General features: G+C 34.2%; 2 protein-coding genes across 5 annotated transcripts; both read left to right on the top strand.

The window, feature by feature from the left end:
- The first annotated feature begins 225 nt into the window (after window positions 1–225).
- On the top strand, window positions 226–5112 carry LOC306852469 (cytochrome c oxidase assembly protein COX11, mitochondrial-like). 4 transcript variants are annotated; one of them, XM_079389330.1, is made up of 5 exons: window positions 226–320; window positions 1298–1663; window positions 1749–1904; window positions 3855–3980; window positions 4132–5112. In XM_079389330.1, the coding sequence occupies exons 2-5, from the start codon at window positions 1346–1348 to the stop codon at window positions 4312–4314; spliced, it is 783 nt and encodes a 260-aa protein (XP_079245456.1). In that variant the 5' UTR covers window positions 226–320; window positions 1298–1345; the 3' UTR covers window positions 4315–5112. The 4 variants fall into 4 exon arrangements, with proteins under 4 accessions (XP_079245456.1, XP_079245457.1, XP_079245455.1 ...); XM_079389331.1 differs by having other exon boundaries at window positions 232–955; window positions 1110–1663; window positions 4132–4550; XM_079389329.1 differs by having other exon boundaries at window positions 238–288; window positions 4132–4550.
- A 537-nt stretch (window positions 5113–5649) lies between these two features.
- LOC306852248 (ras-related protein Rab-40B) lies at window positions 5650–17954 on the top strand. The gene is made up of 6 exons (XM_079388959.1): window positions 5650–6463; window positions 12937–12997; window positions 13664–13724; window positions 14792–14869; window positions 15312–15534; window positions 16911–17954. Exons 1-6 carry the CDS (start codon window positions 6298–6300, stop codon window positions 17180–17182), a joined length of 861 nt encoding a protein of 286 aa, XP_079245085.1. The 5' UTR covers window positions 5650–6297; the 3' UTR covers window positions 17183–17954.
- Window positions 17955–18317: the final 363 nt, after the last annotated feature.

Raw genomic sequence — 18317 nt, 5'->3', positions numbered from 1 at the left:
TTAACAACAAATAAAACATAAAAACTTTGAAGTAGTGACCGCGAACAAGACACTTTAGTAAGAGATTAAGACACTTCTTGAACTTTTACCATACTTAACTTGATTCAAGTGGTAACATAAAGTGTGGTAATCATATTTTCTCTAAGCAACAAGCACTCTGTACCTCAAGCTAGGTCAGTTCCGCAGCAACAGCCGGAACTGTAGCAGTAGTGGTTCGTTACCCGGGGAACTAGAATCTGTTGCACCAATAGATGCGTGTTGATGTTTTGTAACATGTTGCTGAAGGGTGTAAGTGCACATACCCACATAATTTAAGTCAGGTAATGCTTCAGAATCGTCTATATGAAATGCTTGTACTTGTTTAAAGTCATATTGATTAGATATTTAATCACGGGGTGAACATATAAGTTACGTTCAAAACAATGTAAATAAGCTGGCTAGCCGGTAACGTTAACTTGCACTATTGCTGCATAATTTACAGTAAATTGTCAGTAATAGGACTTTCTATCTCTGGGTTATTGGTTGGCAGTCGGTTTACGTTGTTTTATCATTTAAGAAAAATACTTTGTTTAGATTGACTATACAGCTTTATGCTTATCAATTATTGTAATAGCACATAAAATAAGGCTGTGTAAGTAGTTTCACAATTTGTTTGATTATGTTGTAAGTTCGTTTTCATATACATTAGTGTTCAAAAGTCGGTTTCGTTCCTTTGGTCAAAGATACAGTAAAAATAATATTGTGGAATGTTTTTAGAACATATTGCTTAATTAGCATGCTTAACTGTAATAAATATTTTCTGGATTCTTTGATGAATAGAAAGTTTAAAAAACTGCATTTATATGAAATAGAATATAACGTCTTCACTGTTACTGATCCCAAACTATTGAAAATTAAATGGGCTTACTATAGCACATGTAATAAAAGCCTAGGTTTGATAGCCTAGGCCAGGGCTGTTCAAACTCCTTGGAGGACCAGTGTCCTGCAGAGTTTAGCTCCAGCTTGTCTCACACACCTGTGTGGACGTTTCTAGTATGCCTAGTAAGAGCTTGATTAGCTGCTTCAGGTGTGTTTACTTAGGGTTGGAGCTAAACTCTGCAGGATGCCAGCCCTCCAGGACCAAGTTTGGACAGCCCTGGCCTAGGCCTATGTCTTATTATTTTCATCAGTAAACCATTTCTTCAGTCTAGGTACTAGGCCCTTTTCTAGTTGTGGACTGATCACAGTTTGTGTAATATAATCCATCACTCCCTCATATTATTTTAGTGATCATGTCTGACCTTGTTTTGGGTTTCAGGTGAAACATACCTGTCTTGTGGGGCATTTCACTTATAACTCTAGGATTATGCTATTACCATTCCTTCTCCGTGGGTGCGCTGCAAAGCACTACCTACAGCAAGTGCTTTCTAGCACTCGGCTATGCATTAATTGTTGCAACATTAGACGACTAGCCACATCCAATGGCCAGCTCTTCCTCAGGAGGACCCCGCAACGATTCCTCAACCAGTCACGAGGAGCTAAAACTCAAAAAAGGAAATATCAGAACCAGGAAGATGACTGGAAGAAAAGGAACAAGACCGTCCTCACATACATCGCGGCTGCTGGAGTGGGAATGATTGGCCTGTCATATGCTGCTGTTCCACTCTACAGACTGTACTGTCAAGTCAGTATTACACTGATAATCTCAATAAAAGTATTTTTTTGTGGATTCAAAGAATTACAATAACGTGTTCCTTTTCTTTCATCAGGCAACAGGGTTGGGAGGCACAGCAGTAGCAGGACATAACACAGATCAAGTGGAGACAATGAAGCCAGTCAGGGACCGTATTATTAAAGTGACCTTCAATGCAGACACGCACGCCAGCATGCAGTGGAACTTCCGTCCGCAGCAGTCAGAGATTTACGTAAGCTTATATTTTTTTGTGATCAACTTTTTGTTCAGTTTTAAAATAAGATATTAAGCACCACAACTATTTTGAACAATAATAATAAATGTTTCTTGAGCTGGAAATCAGCATATTTAAAATCATTCCTGAAGTGTGTGACTGAAGACTGGAGTAATGGATGCAGACAATTCAGCTTTTCATCACAAGAATAAATGTATTTTAAAATATATTGAAGTAGAAAACACTTATTTTAGATTGTAATAATATTTCACAATATTACTATTTTTACTGTATTTTTATCAAATAAATGTAATTAAAACATCTTAAGCTGGGGACACACTACACAACTTGCGGAAACATTCTAAGACTGACCTCAACACACTTAAAGACCGTTACCATCGACCGGAGCAGATTCTAGTCTTTGACAGTCAGAGAGGAGCACAAACCTAATGACTGAGTCAATCTGCTACACAACACACTTAACGACTTCAGGTCATGATTGGACAAATTCTGCCGAACCAAAAAAAAGCACTCACAAAAACCGCAGCATCTACTCGCTTTCCCGCAGCCGCTCCTGCCCGCCCCGCCACAGACAACACTGCGGAAAACACCGGGTTGTGCTTAATATAACAGAAAACATTAGCTTTCCTGCTATGTTGGTTTTCCAAATAAACGCCATAGCAATGTGTCTTGAATATGTTTTGCATTATGAGTCTTTTTGTAAATTATTGCTTGAGTAGATGTATTTGTCTTTCCAGTTCCCTTAATTATAACATCTCTAGTGCTATTTTTAAACGTTTAGTCAAGCAACAATATGTTAATTATTTAATGTATGTCTAAAATCAGGGATTAAAAATGAATTGGTTCTAAGTAAAAACAGTAGGCTACTTTTCCCGAGCTTAGAATGAAATAAAACATTAGGCTACTGAAACTAATAAATTCATGGCAATGTCATTTCCTCATCCATTTGACACAAAACTATTATATATAATTAATATATAATAATTTAATTTCGTCATATGGATTTTTAATGATTTTTTTTTATGAAAACTTAGTTTTGCAGAATAGAAGAAATAGGCTAGCCTATTCGTTGTTCCTATGTTGGTTATGAATAAAATTTGTTAGCCTAGCATATTTGTTGATTTAAAAATCTTCATAACAAAATTTAAGATGTTCAAAGTTAAGAAAAAATCTTTTATTGGACTGCAGATCGAAATAAAACAATTCTTGATATTCTTTAAAATGAGAGAAATCACTGACATGATTTAGGCTACTTTCATCGACTGGAAAAAAAAAAGAAACCATTTAATTTGCAGTGTTAACTTATGAATTAAAAGAAAGACAAGAAATAAATCACAAGAACAATCAAATTTTTATCTTGTAATCAAGAAAAAAAAATTACAAATTGAATGCTGAATGATGTTTGACAGTGAACACATCTCCATTGCATAACCACATACAATCGCGGGTGTCAGTTGCAAATATTAAACATGTTTAAAAAAATCTTTGTGAAAACAACTGGCAACGACTGGTTCTTGAATTCTAAGATTATAATCTTTAGACACCATGCACTATGTGATTTTTCTGCCGACTGAACTGGAACAGACCCGGTCCGACTGGGCACGATCAGCTGCCAGTAATAAATTCCATTCATAATCGGCCTCACAATCGTGTAGTGTGTTCTCGGCTTTAATTATTCCAAACATTTACGTGAATGAGTGTATATATTAAATAAATTCCAATAATCATAAGAGGATTGTAAAGATAATATTATATTTTGATTATAAATCTGATTCTTTTCTGCCAATACTAAATCTTTCCAAGGATTGTAGCATAAATTGTCATTTAAAACACTGATTTTAAGAATGAATGTTCATATGGCATTCCATACACAGCATATTTTTCATTTAATGTCTCTGAAGATGAACTCTATCCAAATTGATTATTCTATTTTTGAACGTTTCCCAGCTCGTACCAGGAGAAACTGCGCTAGCTTTTTATAAGGCACGGAATCCCACAGACAACCCAGTGATAGGCATTTCTACCTACAATGTTGTACCTTTTGAAGCTGGACAATATTTTAATAAGATACAGGTAAATATACATTTAAATAAACCCATGCTGACATTACTATTATTATTTACGTCTATCCATTTGTTACCTAGCTCAATAAAAAGCATGCTAAATTCAAAATAGACGTGCTGAATTGTCGTGCTAATACATTGCTGCTTTTTTCCCCCATTAGTGTTTCTGTTTTGAAGAACAGAGGTTAAATCCACATGAGGAAGTAGACATGCCTGTTTTCTTCTACATTGATCCAGAGTTTGATGATGACCCCAGGATGGCAAGAGTTGATACTATTATACTCTCATATACCTTTTTTGAAGCCAAGGAGGGACACCAGTTACCCATCCCTGGGTATAGCTAATTATTTAATTTTCAGATAATTTTAATGAGATTTGTCTTTAGGAGAGTGTGTTCAATAATCATTTTGGTAATGATTACTGTATAAGCTCTCATGTTTCACTTAAATATCTGTATAGATTGAATCAAACGATTATAAAAACTGAAGAGACTGATCATCTGTCTGTGAATTTTGTTTAAGATAATAAATTATAAGTCACTGTTTTTTATGCACCATAAGATAAAAATTATTTTGATATCAAACAACTGAGCTGTGTATGCAAAATTTGTGAAAATGTTTGTTTGGCTTACTTTAGAACACTAGAGGGCAGCATTTGTGCATTTTATTATTGTCCTTTGATGTAAAACATGATCTCAAAACTTAGCAATTGCATTGGCTGAAACAGCATATGACTTGTTGATTATTGTGTAATAATTAATATAACATGACACGTAATGTTGCAGCATACTAGAACGTTAGTCTGTGCTTGCATATTTGGATATCCTACACCTATAGCAGATACATGCTTCATAATAACATGCTCAGATGCTCTCAGTGGTACTCAAGTGAACAATATTGTGCAATAACACTAGGCTCAAACATGTTTCTTCAGTTTGGATTATACATAATCAAACAGACACAAGTCACAACAGAAATTAGATGTTAAAGTAAATATATAAAAATTATATTGGAGTAGTCATTAATCACAATGAATGAGATCTCATGTTGTTTTATTGATGTTAATGTAGAGAGATTCTGCTTATGTTGTATAATTGCATAATAGTGGTTTGATCATAAAATATGAATGCAATTTTCAAAAACTCCAAACCAGTATGATTCATTCACTAAAATGTTTAAAACAATTTTTAAATGTTCATTAATAGCAGAAGAAACTCTGACACAATGCATATATCACAGCTGACATATGATACAAACACAAAAAACATGTCATTTTTAATTACTAAATTATACTTTTCTTAATGTTGATCTGTAAATGTGTATATATATATATATATATATATAATGTATATAATTTATACTATGTGATTATGCTAGTGAATGTTTTTAAAGACAGCTGGACTGGGTTTGTAAAGTTTGAAAGCCCAATAGATCAAATATACAAAAATACAAATTACAATGATGATAAAAATATATTTAAAAAATAACTAACTCACATTAATGGTTTTATAGCCTTTTTATTCTCAGACTAAAATATAGCTTCAAAGTACTGCAGCGGTTTTAAAAGGGCAAAACAGAAACTACAATAACCTGTTTAGAAACTACAATAATCATATTACGTCATTTAAACACTACGTCATTCTTCGTGCCCCGGAAAACAACAAACCCGAGCACGCGCTTGAAGCGCGCTGGAGTCAGCTAAGCATCCGTCCGCGAGAAAAAACCTAAATGGAAAAACACACGGGCTCTGATCTGGTATCAGCGTTTATGGGATCACAACAGCAGATTGGCCACACCCTCTCCAACACAAAATGGGCGTTTTCGAGATTTGATGGACGGGATTAATGTCCAATGAAATAGCAGAGCTGCCCTAGCAACTCCACACAGGAGCCAATCAAGGAAAATCTAAGGATGAACTCACATTTTTCTGTTTAGGGAGGCTGATAGAAGAGAGGGGTCGTGGAAGAGAGCTCAATGGACCAGGTTTGCTCAAAATGTGAAGATGAAAATACAGGAGTGTTTTATAAAGATTAACATTTATTTTATAAGTATAAACAACCGATTTTAAGAAGTTGCTTGGCTTATGTTACTGTACTGTAAACATACGAGGGTCTTTATTTACCTACTAATGTGACGCAACAGCATCAGTGGATCCACAACCAGAATCTTTGAACAATAGGACAGCTTTAGTGTTGTACTGGACATGAGATTTTAAACACAGAATACTACGTAGGTTTGTTTTCAAAACAGCTATATTGTTCAGTTGCACTGGTGGTCTTGAGATATTTAACACAAGTCCATCAAAGGACAGTTACATGATGTACCAGAATGGGTCATCGGGCTGATGTGAAGATGAACCACAGGAGCAGCCCAGCAAAAGCTTATGATTTCCTCCTGAAATTCCTGCTGGTTGGAGACAGTGATGTTGGGAAAGGGGAAATACTGGCCAGTCTACAGGATGGGTCCAGTGAGTCACCCTATGGATACAATATGGGTAAGTTTTGATCTCTGTGTACAAATAAGACTAATGTTAGTTGGTCTGTGCATTTCTGGATGAATCTATTATTATGGATTGTAGATTATGCAACCTTTGTATCATACACTTGATTATCAACTAGCAAGTTTCAGAAGGGATCTGCATCTGTTCTATGTTTATTTTAAATCTTGTATTTATTATAACAGTAAATATACCACAAATATTAAACATCAAGATCACATCTAACCCCAGTTTGTCCCGCTCTTATTTACAGCTCAGTAGTAGTTGTAGTTATTAGTTACTCCGTGTTTTGGAAAAAGGAACTCTTCCCAGGGGACAAAATCAACTGTTGTGAACCCCCCTTTGGGCTTTCACAGCTAAACAACATATTTTGCATGTGTCTTGCCTTATGTGATGCAAACATGTGGCTGGTATCACATAATCACAACATCTTTACTTGTACGTATTGGCTTGCATATCACTTATTAACTCGTTAGCAATCTGCTCTCGATGTGACAGTACTATAGGTCTATTCTTAATAGTTTACATATTTTCTCCAGCTTTCTGTTTTATTGTTTTTCTGCATGCTTGAACAGGAAGAATGACACGCTTTTCATTTTCAGTGCCGTTTTTCGTTGTCACAGCATTTGGGCAAATTCTAAGGGGTGATGAACATTTTGAGTCTCATTGTAACAGCTTAGATTAGACTGAAGTGGTTTAGCAAGTAAATTGACAGCCAACCTGTTCATTTAGGGTCAGAGGCTGGCTGAGATCTGGGTGGCTTGGACAGTTGTGTTCTCATTTATTCAAGCAGCTGAGGAAGGAGTGCCAGCCATTTTTAGAAGAGGAGCAACAGGTTATAGGAACAAAATCATCTTTAGACCAAAAGCCTTTAAATAGTATTTGTCTTGCTTGGACAGGCGTAGTTCTGTATATTCTTAAAGGAATAGTTCACAAAAAAATAAAAATAGAATAAAGCTAAAATTTACTCAGCCTCAGGCCATCCAAGATGTAGATGAGTTTGTTTCTTTATCGGAACAGATTTGGAGAAATTTAGCATTACATCACTTGCTCACCAGTGGATTCTCTGCACTGAATGGGTGCCGTCAGAATCCAAACAGCTGATAAAAACTTCACAATAATCCACAACTTCAGTAAATCAATTAGTGTTTTGTGATGCAAAAAAAAAAAAAAAAACTGTTAAAATACAAGTCTTCTATCCATAATATTTTAGTGAAAAAGTTTTTTTTTTTTTGCTTTTTTTCCTGAACCAAAAGAGAAATTTGCACAAATCAAGTTCATGACTTTTGATGACAGAGAACAACAGTGGATGGTCTGTTTCACTGGAGGAAACATTATTATGGATTATGGACTATTATCTTGGCCAGAAGAAAGAGTTTAAAGTTAAAATGCTTTAATGATGAGTTAGTTTATAACAAACATGCAGCTTTTCACTTCAAAATAGGTTAATTTATTGTCTGGAGATGTATGGATTACTTGTGGATTATTGTGATGTTTTTATTAGCTGTTTGAACTCTCATTCTGACGGCACCCATTCACTGCAGGGGCTGAGCAAGGAATGACCGGGGAGAAAGTAAAGTAATGTAATGCAAATTTTCTCCAAATCTATTGTGATGAAGAAACAGTCTCATCTACATCTTGGATGGATTGAAGATGTGTTTAACATTGTTTAGCAAATCTTTGGGTGAACTATTCCTTTAAAGTCAACATGAATTGCCATTCACAACAAACTTCAGTAATATGACAAATTTCTGAGCAAGACGGGACTTTGGTGGAGTGGATTGTGAAAAGTGGGTTTTCCAACCAGAATGAATAGCCTAATGTTACCAAAGAAGGAAAGTTTTTTCAGAGTAAGAGAATGTTATTGCAGTTTGAATAATTATTATGACAACAAACGTTTTGGGGAAAAATAGGTGCATTGATTAATAATTCACAGTAAGATCAGGGATGTGCATTAACAAAGCAAAATAGGGTCAATTTTGTTTTCATGTTAACTTTTCAGCGCAACGGTGATGAAAATGTAATACCCCACTGCAGTCTTGTGAAAGTGACTTCATACTACATTCATTTACAAACTCTCTAGAAAAAAATATTTGACCCGTAGGGCCAGTAAACAGCTCTGCCAGGATGCTAATACTTAGAAAACAAATTCTAAGACATTGTGTATGCAAGCAATTAATAGACCAGTGCTGGAGCCTTTTGCTGTTAAGTTTGCTTACTAGATTCATAACGTTTTCTACATCCTGTTCTGTCATATTTTATAACTTGTGTATTTATTTTGTATTGTAACCTTGGGAGCAACTCTCAAAATTCCTTATAAGTGCATACTGTATGTACATGGTCAATAAACTCCATTATGATTAGAAAGGGAGAGCTCTTGCCTAACCACCTTGCCAGCAGAAGTCTCTGTTGGAATTTCTGTTTATAGAGATTATTACTACTGGCCAAAACTCTTACGTAACTGTGCTCTCCGACTGCTGAGCAAAATGCGGTTGAGGAGAATGAGGATGCAGCTAGGCTTTGCTGGTGATAAAGGAATGGAACGTTCTGATGTTTATCTAAACACTTGCGTGAACCTCTCAGCAACTTGTTTGTTTGAATGATGAAAAGGGTGCGTTGACTCTTGATTTTAAAGTAACAGTGCCAGTTGAAGCCTTGCAGCTGTTCTTAGATCACATCTAAGATGATACAACACGCATCAAATATTTTTTGTTTATGATGCATTACCTTATATTAGAAGTATACTGACACCTTGCAGTGTGGATGCAGCATCATGCAAAAGCAAATATTTAATGATTAGGAATGTACTATTTATTGGTACAATATCGGTCATTAGCCAGTATTAGAATTTTTGGTAATTTTTGGTATTAGTCAGTATTTTTGTAATGAATATTAATTTTTGCATGCTCATTTTCCATATTTTTTTTTTCATTTAGATCATCTTTGCTGTCATCTAACACACTCTTAAGTTAATACTTTAAAACACTATACATGTCATAACACTGTAAAATATAATCTTGAGAATCTAAAAGGAATATTGATTTTTCATACTGTATATATTATCGTGTTATTATGCCTAAATTCACCTATAGCATTTAAAGTGATTGATTTTAGTTTAGCATTTTATTTTTAAATAGATAGTCCACCCTAGTTACTAAATAGTTTTGGTTCTCATTGACCTCCATTGTATTGACAAAAAATACAATGGAAATCAATGGGAACCGAAAGTGTTTGATTATCAACATTGTTCAAAATATCTACCTCTGTATTCAGAAGAAGATAGAACTGCATACAGGTGATGACCGAAGACAGAATTTTGATTTTTGGGAGGACTGTCCCTTTAAGTTCTAAAAATTAGTGTAGAATTTTAACAATTTTGATACTAATATGACTCCAGTTTTTACCCATCGTGGTCTGATTTAAAAAATAAATTAAATGTACTTTTTATTGACTTATTTTTATTATTATTTATTTTAAATCAGGGAGAAATTACTGAGTGCACCTTTAATGGCATCTACCCTGGCTGAGGTCTATTTGAGTTTAATTATGCTGCTTTAAATTCTGGCTGATCCGTTTGATGTTTTTTTGAGGTCAACCACAACATCTCCACAGGCTACAAAGCAGCTTGCAGTATTTTAGTTTTTTTTATAATTTTGTGACTTGAAGGTGCACAGGGATGGATCAGTAAGTGTTAGCATAACTGTTTCTCCCTCAGCTCTAGATTTTGAACACCATTATCCACGGAGGCTTCATCCTCATCCACTTACTCCCGTTGATCTGACGTATGTGTCATCCCGTCAGAAAAGGTCTATGGCTCTCTGCTGGTTGCTGTGAGGGAGGTGAGGAGAGGTGCAGAGCAGGGTAATTGCACGGGGAGACAGAAAGGGTTAGTGTGAAAAAATCTGTTAGGATGAATCAGAGCTTGCCCACACAAACAGGAAGACTGCATCCTACAGGCAGACATTTTTACAAAGAAAAAAATAATACTAGAGAGCTGCTGTTATACAATATTTGTCTAAAAATAATGCATCACATTGAATTAAATAATTCACAATAAGCCTTTTATCAAAAGCTTGATAAAAGATTTATTTAGTGGTGGAAAATATGATGTAAGCACTGGTCATGTTTATTTGATAAAATATGTTTTTGTTCTGTAGTTGAAGTTAGAGTCATCTAATTAAGCATTTATTGTTCAACCAAACCATTTTTTAAAGAAATTATTTTTTTTCCTGCAGTGAAACATCAAACATTATTACACTGTATGTGTGTGTATACTGTACATATATATATATATATATAATTTCAAATAAATTGTTCTTTTGAACTTTCTATTCATCAAAGAATTGTGAAAAAATGTATTATGCTATCCATAAAAATAAGAACCAGTACAGTACAATTTTCAACATTGATTATAATGCTAATGTTAACGTGTTTCTTCAGCATCCCAATCAGCATATTAGAATAATTTCTGTGACTACTGGAAATTCAGTTTGCCTGAATGAATTGCATTTGAAAATATATTAAAATAGAAAACAGTTATTTTAAATTGTAATAACATTTTGGAACATTATCTTTTTACTCTATATTTGATCAAATAAATGCAGCCTTGGTGAGCATAAATGAAACATTCAAAAACATTTAAAAAATCATGTAAAAGATACTATTTGAATTTGAAGCATAATAATATCATTTAAAATTTAATTTATTATGTTTTTAGATGTAGTCTCTGAGACCCAAACAGAACTAATGCATTGTTTTTCATGGAGGGCTTGATACCTGATACTTGATGTTTAATGGACAGAACATTAAGTCTCACCATTAGTGCATACCTTTGGATACGCTGTAATTCACTAAGTGACCTCACAGTTCACAGGGTGACATGGGTTTGTGATTGGTTCATTTGTTTCCATTCTTTAGTGACAGCGATGGTGTTTTCAAATCCTCTTTCTGTCACTTTAATGGAATCTTCCAGTTGTTCCATGTATATTTTCACAGTGTTGGGTTTCATTCTCATCGCAGTGGAATGTATGATGGGTTCTGAAATTCCCTGGGATAAAGAGAGTTCAGAATGCCCGTGTGTATGTGTGTGGAACCTGGAACCCCCACGGAGGTGACACTAAAGCTTTCCAATCTCAGCTTAGGCATCCTCCTCAAGTGTCATGTTCATACCAGCAGACGTCACTTAATCATAGTTACTGTCACCCAAAAGCTTGATCAAAAGAGGGACTTTGTAAATAAAATATTGGCTAAGAGTAAAGGAATGCAGTCTTTATTTGAACATAAAATGCAAACTCTCTCTGGAATATTCTTCAGCGTTTCTCACTACTTGCTTTTCCCATTTGCAATTATTAGATTATTAGTGGACATTACTATTACTCATATTAGGAATTTGAACAAACCCCTAACGAAAAGTATTAAACTCAAATTGTGCAGCTTGTTTAAGAATGGTGTTTTTATTTTACTAAACTTTTGAGCTTTGAAATTTGTCTGGAAGACAATTACATAACCATATGTAGGGCCAGAATATCATAAAGAGTTGGAAGTGGGATCTTTTGACTTGGACCACTAAGCAACTGCTTGGAACCCTCTAGCTAAAACACAAAGTGACAACATGCTAAAAACAAATTAGAAGACATTAGTAACTGCATAGCAACTCTGACTCTGGCAACAATCACACTGTACTTGCATCATGACAGTGCATTTCGCTTTGACTGAAAATGTCATCATCAGTGTTTTCTTCAGAAATTGTCATCATTTGGTTATTATTATAATTATTAATTATATAAATTTTTGCCAGTGCTACTTTGCCTCTTTTTGGCCATTGAACATTGAACAAAAAAGTTGATTTATATGTTTTTGAAAGTCTCTTATGCTTACCATGGCTGTATTTATATAACCAAAAATACTGTGAATTATTATTACAATTTAAAATACCTGTTTTCTATTTGAATATAATTTAGAATATCATTTATTCCTGTGTTGGCAAAGCAGAATTCTCAGCATCATTACTCCAGTCTTCAGTGTCACATGATCCTTCAGAAACCATTCTGATTTGCTAATTTGGTGCTCACATAACATTTCTGAAAACAGTATTTTGTGGGAACCTTGATATATATATATATATATTATTATAAGGATTCCTTAATCGTAAATTCAAAAGAGCAGCATTTATTTGAAATATAAATCTTTTGTAACATTATAAATGTCTTACTGTCTGAATGGGTCCTTGCTTATTATATGAAAAATCTTAGTGACCTTTTGATTGTATTTTTTTTATGTTCCGCTTTCTCCTGACTAGGTTAACCAATAATGTGAGTTTGGAGAGGGGCTATCTTTTTTTCGAAAAATGTCAGCCAGGAAGCCTGTTTGAAAACAGTCATTACTTTTGCAGTTACACTTGGTGACGCTAGTGCTGCAAAAATGAGATATTTCACCTTTAAGTAATTTTGTTATTTCTTCTTCACTTGTAGGAATTGACTACAAGACAACCACCATACTGCTCGATGGACGCAGAGTCAAACTCCAGCTTTGGTGAGTAGCTTTACATCACAGTTACTTTTCCTTGTGGAAGTTGGAAGCCCATGACTGCAGCACCTGACATATCCTAGAAATACATGTTGAACATGTTTCAACTTGATTTCCTCCTGTTATCTTCTTAAACTCAAACTGAGCGTGAAGAGAGATTAAAGATGACCCCCTCCATTCCATCATGCCTGTGTATGCTCAATAAGGTCTCGTCGGTTTCCAAAATATGAAGTGAACATGCCAAACGTCTGGCTATGTTAATTACAGCGCTCCTCAACAAACTCTTCCAATGAAAAATTTAGCCAAGTCAATCCCACTAGCCATGGCTAGAACTTGTTTGTAAATTCTGGCACATTTTAAGAGAACTGAGCTTTTTGCAAGAGTCTGGAATCAATTATTGATAATCTGGCCTTGACAGACGAAGCATTTTAGAGCGGAGTGTTTGTGATACTCCAGTCATGACTGACACATCTTGGTGCTGCGCTCAGCCCTGGATGGTGAATGATTCATTTCACTGCTCCTACTCAAAGCCTGCTGCCCTGGCACCAACCACAGAGAGCTCCTCATGTCACCAGGCAAAGGGAAAGACAATAGCTACAGACGTTTTGAAGAACAGAAGTAATAAGAATGTGTCCTTTGTCATGCGGACCCTCTGTGTTGTTTTTTTTGCAGGGACACCTCAGGACAAGGCAGATTCTGCACCATATTCCGCTCATATTCCAGAGGAGCACAGGTATAATGGCAATAAATTATAAAAACACAATTATAATTCATATATTTTGTATAATAATATTTAAAATTATTTATTTGAATTAATTTAAATAAAAGGTCAATTTATTTTTTAAAACTTTAATTCACAAATATAAATATAATAAATTTAACTCATTTAAATTTAAATAAATTAAATATTTTTTTTCTTGTATTATTTTCTTTGTAATTAGAATTGATGTAATTTTTTTTAATTGTTGTTATTTTTTTATGATTTTCATCAGACACCATTTGTGTGGTTGTGTGTATGCCCATTGTATATTAATATATTTTGTATAATAATATTTATAATTATTTATTTGAATTAATTTAAATAAAAAGTAAAGTTATTTTAAATTATTTTATTCACAAATATAAATATAATAAATTTGAAATGATTTATCAGTCAATACTTGTGAGTTTGTGAATGCCTGTAATAGATGTAAATAATTTCAGTTAAATGTAAAAATATTTTTTATGATTTTATTTATAATTATAATTAATCATTTAAAAATAATTAATTTAAATTAAACTAAAATAAATGAATATATTTTTTTATAATATTCTTTGTAATTATAATTATAATAAAATTTTTTATTTTTGTATGATTTTCATCAGACACCATTTGTGTTGTTGTGTGTAAGCTCATTGTATATAACGGGCAAAAAGATTTTAGGAAATGAGCTTTTAAATAGCTCTGAAATCCCAGTGTTCCCAGACAGTTGTTAAACACCCCACCCAATGATCAGCAGTTCCTGTTCAAAGTGTGGTATGCTATAAATCGGAGTGGACTGGTATTGTTGATATGACATTTCCTTGTTCTGGCAAACACAGATATCCTAATAACAGAAACTCTTGGAGCAAAGCCACAGTCTTTATTGACATTACATCGTAAACGTCTCTGCCAACAATTTTAGTCACATACTGTATGAAATTAAATAATACCACACTGACTTTCTGAAACCCCAGATGGTAGCTTACGGTTTCATTTTTTTCTTTCATTTGAATCGAAAGATTGATTTTTATATGAAATTGATATTTTGTTTCTCACAGGGTGTTATCCTTGTATATGACATCACAAACCGGTGGTCTTTTGATGGGATCGACAGATGGATTAAAGAGATCGATGAGGTAAAATCAGGTCAATCATTATCAAATACTACTGTAGTTACAGTATTCAGTATGTTAAATGTGCAGTGCAGTATGATTATGAGTATAAACAGACATGAGTTCATACCATGGCTTTGAAATTACATTAAATACAACATAAGCTAATCACCTTGAGAAAGTGCTAAAATAGATGTGCATCTCTGTTTCAGGAAATGTGCCCGTTATGCAACTCAGTAACAGCAGTTATGATTCTAATCATTGCAATGATACATGATACAGAGGCTCTGTAACTAATTTGTGTAGATAGCAGGGGGGGGCTGATGATGCGCAGCATTTTCTTTCAAAATTGCTTTATGATTTAAGCGATTGTCTTAACATTAATAATATAAAACAAATCAGCAAACCAGTTATGTCCTGAAGAGTGCTTTTGTAACTGTTATTTATTTATTTATTTTTTACCCAGCATGCACCAGGTGTTCCCAAGATCCTGGTGGGAAACAGGCTTCACCTGGCCTATAAGCGTCAGGTGACCACCGAGCATGCCCAGGCTTTTGCAGAGCGACTCGGGGTCACATTCTTCGAGGTCAGCCCTCTCTGTAACTTCAACATTACTGAGTCCTTCACTGAGCTGGCACGAATTGTGCTCATGAGGCATGGTATGGAGCGACTTTGGAGACCCAATAAAGGTGACAAGCCTCTATTGTCAGGCTTCATATACGATATGGACATTATCTAATTGGGACTCAGAAGTTCACTTTTGTAGCTGTATGATATTTGAAAAATAAACAAACAAAAAACATGTTAATATCAAAAATTAAACACTATGTTCAGTGTAAGATTGGGAACGCCGTATTTTGCCCATTTTTGTAAATAATTTATAATCTGAATGTAAATATACTTTCAACAAATCATACCCTATCAAAATATCCTATTATAATTATAAAAAACAATATAAAATAATTTGTGTGAAATACAAATGCATATGTACTTACAGAAATACAACTTTTTTTTTTTTAATAATGTGTTAAGAAATTTGGAAATTAATTGATGTCTGATACAGGACATGCATTATATTATATTACATTATATTATAAAATTGTGTACCTTTACAGTATCATTCTGTAAAATCAAATTTTCTATAAAATTTTATTTTCTATAAATATTTAATATTTTTATTTCAAGAATTATTATAGTAAAAATATTGCTTATATTCACAGTTACATAAACGTAAATCATATAAAACAATTACAGAGAGAAAAGACTGCTAAACCTCTACAATCGTCAGTAGTTCACAACAATACCATCGTTGTCTTGTTTCACTACAATTCCATCAACATCTCCCTATGACTCATTATGTAGCTGAGGTTGGAAATGTTCTCTCCGGGAATTAAACGACCTACACCATAAACGTTTCTGACATGAAATGATGCATTAAGGAATGCTGTCATAGAATAAAGCAGACCTTTTAGTGGAGCCTTTTCTGAGAATGACCACATAAGCAACAGCAATACAAGTTTTTTTTTCCTCAGACCAGTGCTGCAAGCATGTATAGGCCAAAGGAATGCTTTATAAACCTGAAGTATGCAAAGCTTTGAGAATTTATACCTCTCACAGCGGAGACACCCAGTGTTCAAATATCAATGTAACGGCCAGCCGCCCACACAACACATTTCAGCTCTTAATAATCATAGCTTTGGTTTATGCTAGAAAAATGCCTGTAGGAACAAGGTCAAGCAATATAAAAACATTTCCTTAGCTTAGATTAAGGCATTTGAATAAAAGCATCATGTGTTAATTTTACTGGAGATTATTTAAAGGCCAAGCAATATGATAAAACAGCTTCAGTTTCCATTGAGTGACTTCATCCTTTAAAGAAAAACGTTGCTGACAAATTCTGAATGATTATAAATCATATAAAAGCAGATAGCTTGCATATCTACATTTGTGCAGTATTTTATGAAGACATAATATCCAACATTTTTTCATGCCTGTGAACGGAGGATGTTTTTATGGTCTCTAATATGTTGCATTTAACCTGAACCTGTTCTTTTCTTTTGCCCAGTGTTGAGTCTGCAGGACCTGTGCTGTCGTTCTATTGTTTCCTGCACTCCAGTGCATCTTGTGGACAAACTTCCCCTTCCTGTTGCCTTAAAGAGCCATCTGAAGTCCTTCTCCATGGCCAACGGCCTCAACGCCAGGATGATGCACGGCCGTTCCTACTCGGTCATAGCCAGCAGTGCTAAAAAAAGGAACGGAACCAAAAAATCCAAAATCATCTACCCACCACTGAGCCCATCCCAGAACTGCGCACGGACGAGCTGCAAGATTTCATAGATCAATGCAGTTGCTGTACTTACAATACACACTCACAATGCAATTTAAACAAGGAGCTAGTGTTCAAAACCACCACAGTCTTACAATAAGTTCAAGTTAGAGAGTTGTGGCCTGTGAGGTTTTTGATATATTAAGTGTTTGACCAAACTTGTTCACCGTGTTGGTTTGTGTAAAACACATTTTCCTGGCCATATCCAATTGCGATCGCTGGACAGATGTACAAGAGGGGATCTGTTTCTAGGTGTTGCCAAGCCTTTATAATGCTCTGCATTGTTTAAATATATGTACAAGTTCTTGTAAATGTATTGATGGTACTGCATTTTCCTGTGGAGGACTCTTTTTGCTACTGAACTTGGACCAAGCCAGCACGAGAAACAAACAGCTTTCCTGTTTTATTATCACTTTCACAGCGGACCTTACTGATAAGTAATACCAGCTTAATTTCCTTTAATACTTTTATTCAGACACTTTTCAGGGGCTAAGAGAGTCAAGGTTGAGACACGCAGCTCTTTGTATTGTGTATATAATTTGTTTTGTTTGATACTACATTGTTAGAATTCTTAATTATTGTGATACACTTGATCTGTGACTAATATTGTTATTGAACAATACGTTTGTATGGGAAACACACCAAAGACGTGGAAGATTAAAATGTGGCTTCATTTGTCACATTGAAAACAACGCTAATATTTCAGATTTACACTGCAAGCAAACAGAAATTTATAACATGCTATCATATCAGGTTTTAAATAAAGATCAGTGATAAAATCAGTCATGTTGTCTTTTATTAACAATGTCCACTAGAGGGCAGTGTTTTCTTGTAGATGGTCTTTGGAGGCATTGGTTTAAAAAATATATATATATTATATGTATGTATATATATATATATATATATATATATATATATATATATATATATATATATATATATATTATTCCAAAATAAATGAAGCATTGAATTACTGAGGATAGAATTTAAATAGACAATGTCTGTGACATTACTGTCGATTAACACAAAATAATTTTGACCAGTCCTTCAGCAAAACGGGGCAAGGCTACAAGAATGCTTAAATTGTACTAATGAGTAGTATTTATTTATTGTTTGTTTGTTTACTTGAGTTTTTTAATGTCAGTT

Source organism: Barbus barbus, assembly GCF_936440315.1.
Source record: "Barbus barbus genome assembly, chromosome: 32".
Classification (NCBI taxonomy): Eukaryota; Metazoa; Chordata; class Actinopteri; order Cypriniformes; family Cyprinidae; genus Barbus; species Barbus barbus.
This window is presented reverse-complemented; position numbering and strand designations above follow the sequence as displayed.

Excerpts from the sequence above, each read along its gene's own strand:
- LOC306852469 (XM_079389329.1), top strand. The coding sequence starts at position 262 with ATGTTTTGTAACATGTTGCTGAAGGGT. Across the intron at positions 1,664-1,748 it reads TCTACAGACTGTACTGTCAA|GCAACAGGGTTGGGAGGCAC; the intron begins GTCAGTATTACA and ends TTCTTTCATCAG. Across the intron at positions 1,905-3,854 it reads CGCAGCAGTCAGAGATTTAC|CTCGTACCAGGAGAAACTGC; the intron begins GTAAGCTTATAT and ends AACGTTTCCCAG.
- LOC306852248 (XM_079388959.1), top strand. The coding sequence starts at position 6,298 with ATGGGTCATCGGGCTGATGTGAAGATGAACCACAGGAGCAGCCCAGCA. Across the intron at positions 6,464-12,936 it reads ACCCTATGGATACAATATGG|GAATTGACTACAAGACAACC; the intron begins GTAAGTTTTGAT and ends CTTCACTTGTAG. Across the intron at positions 15,535-16,910 it reads ACTTTGGAGACCCAATAAAG|TGTTGAGTCTGCAGGACCTG; the intron begins GTGACAAGCCTC and ends TCTTTTGCCCAG.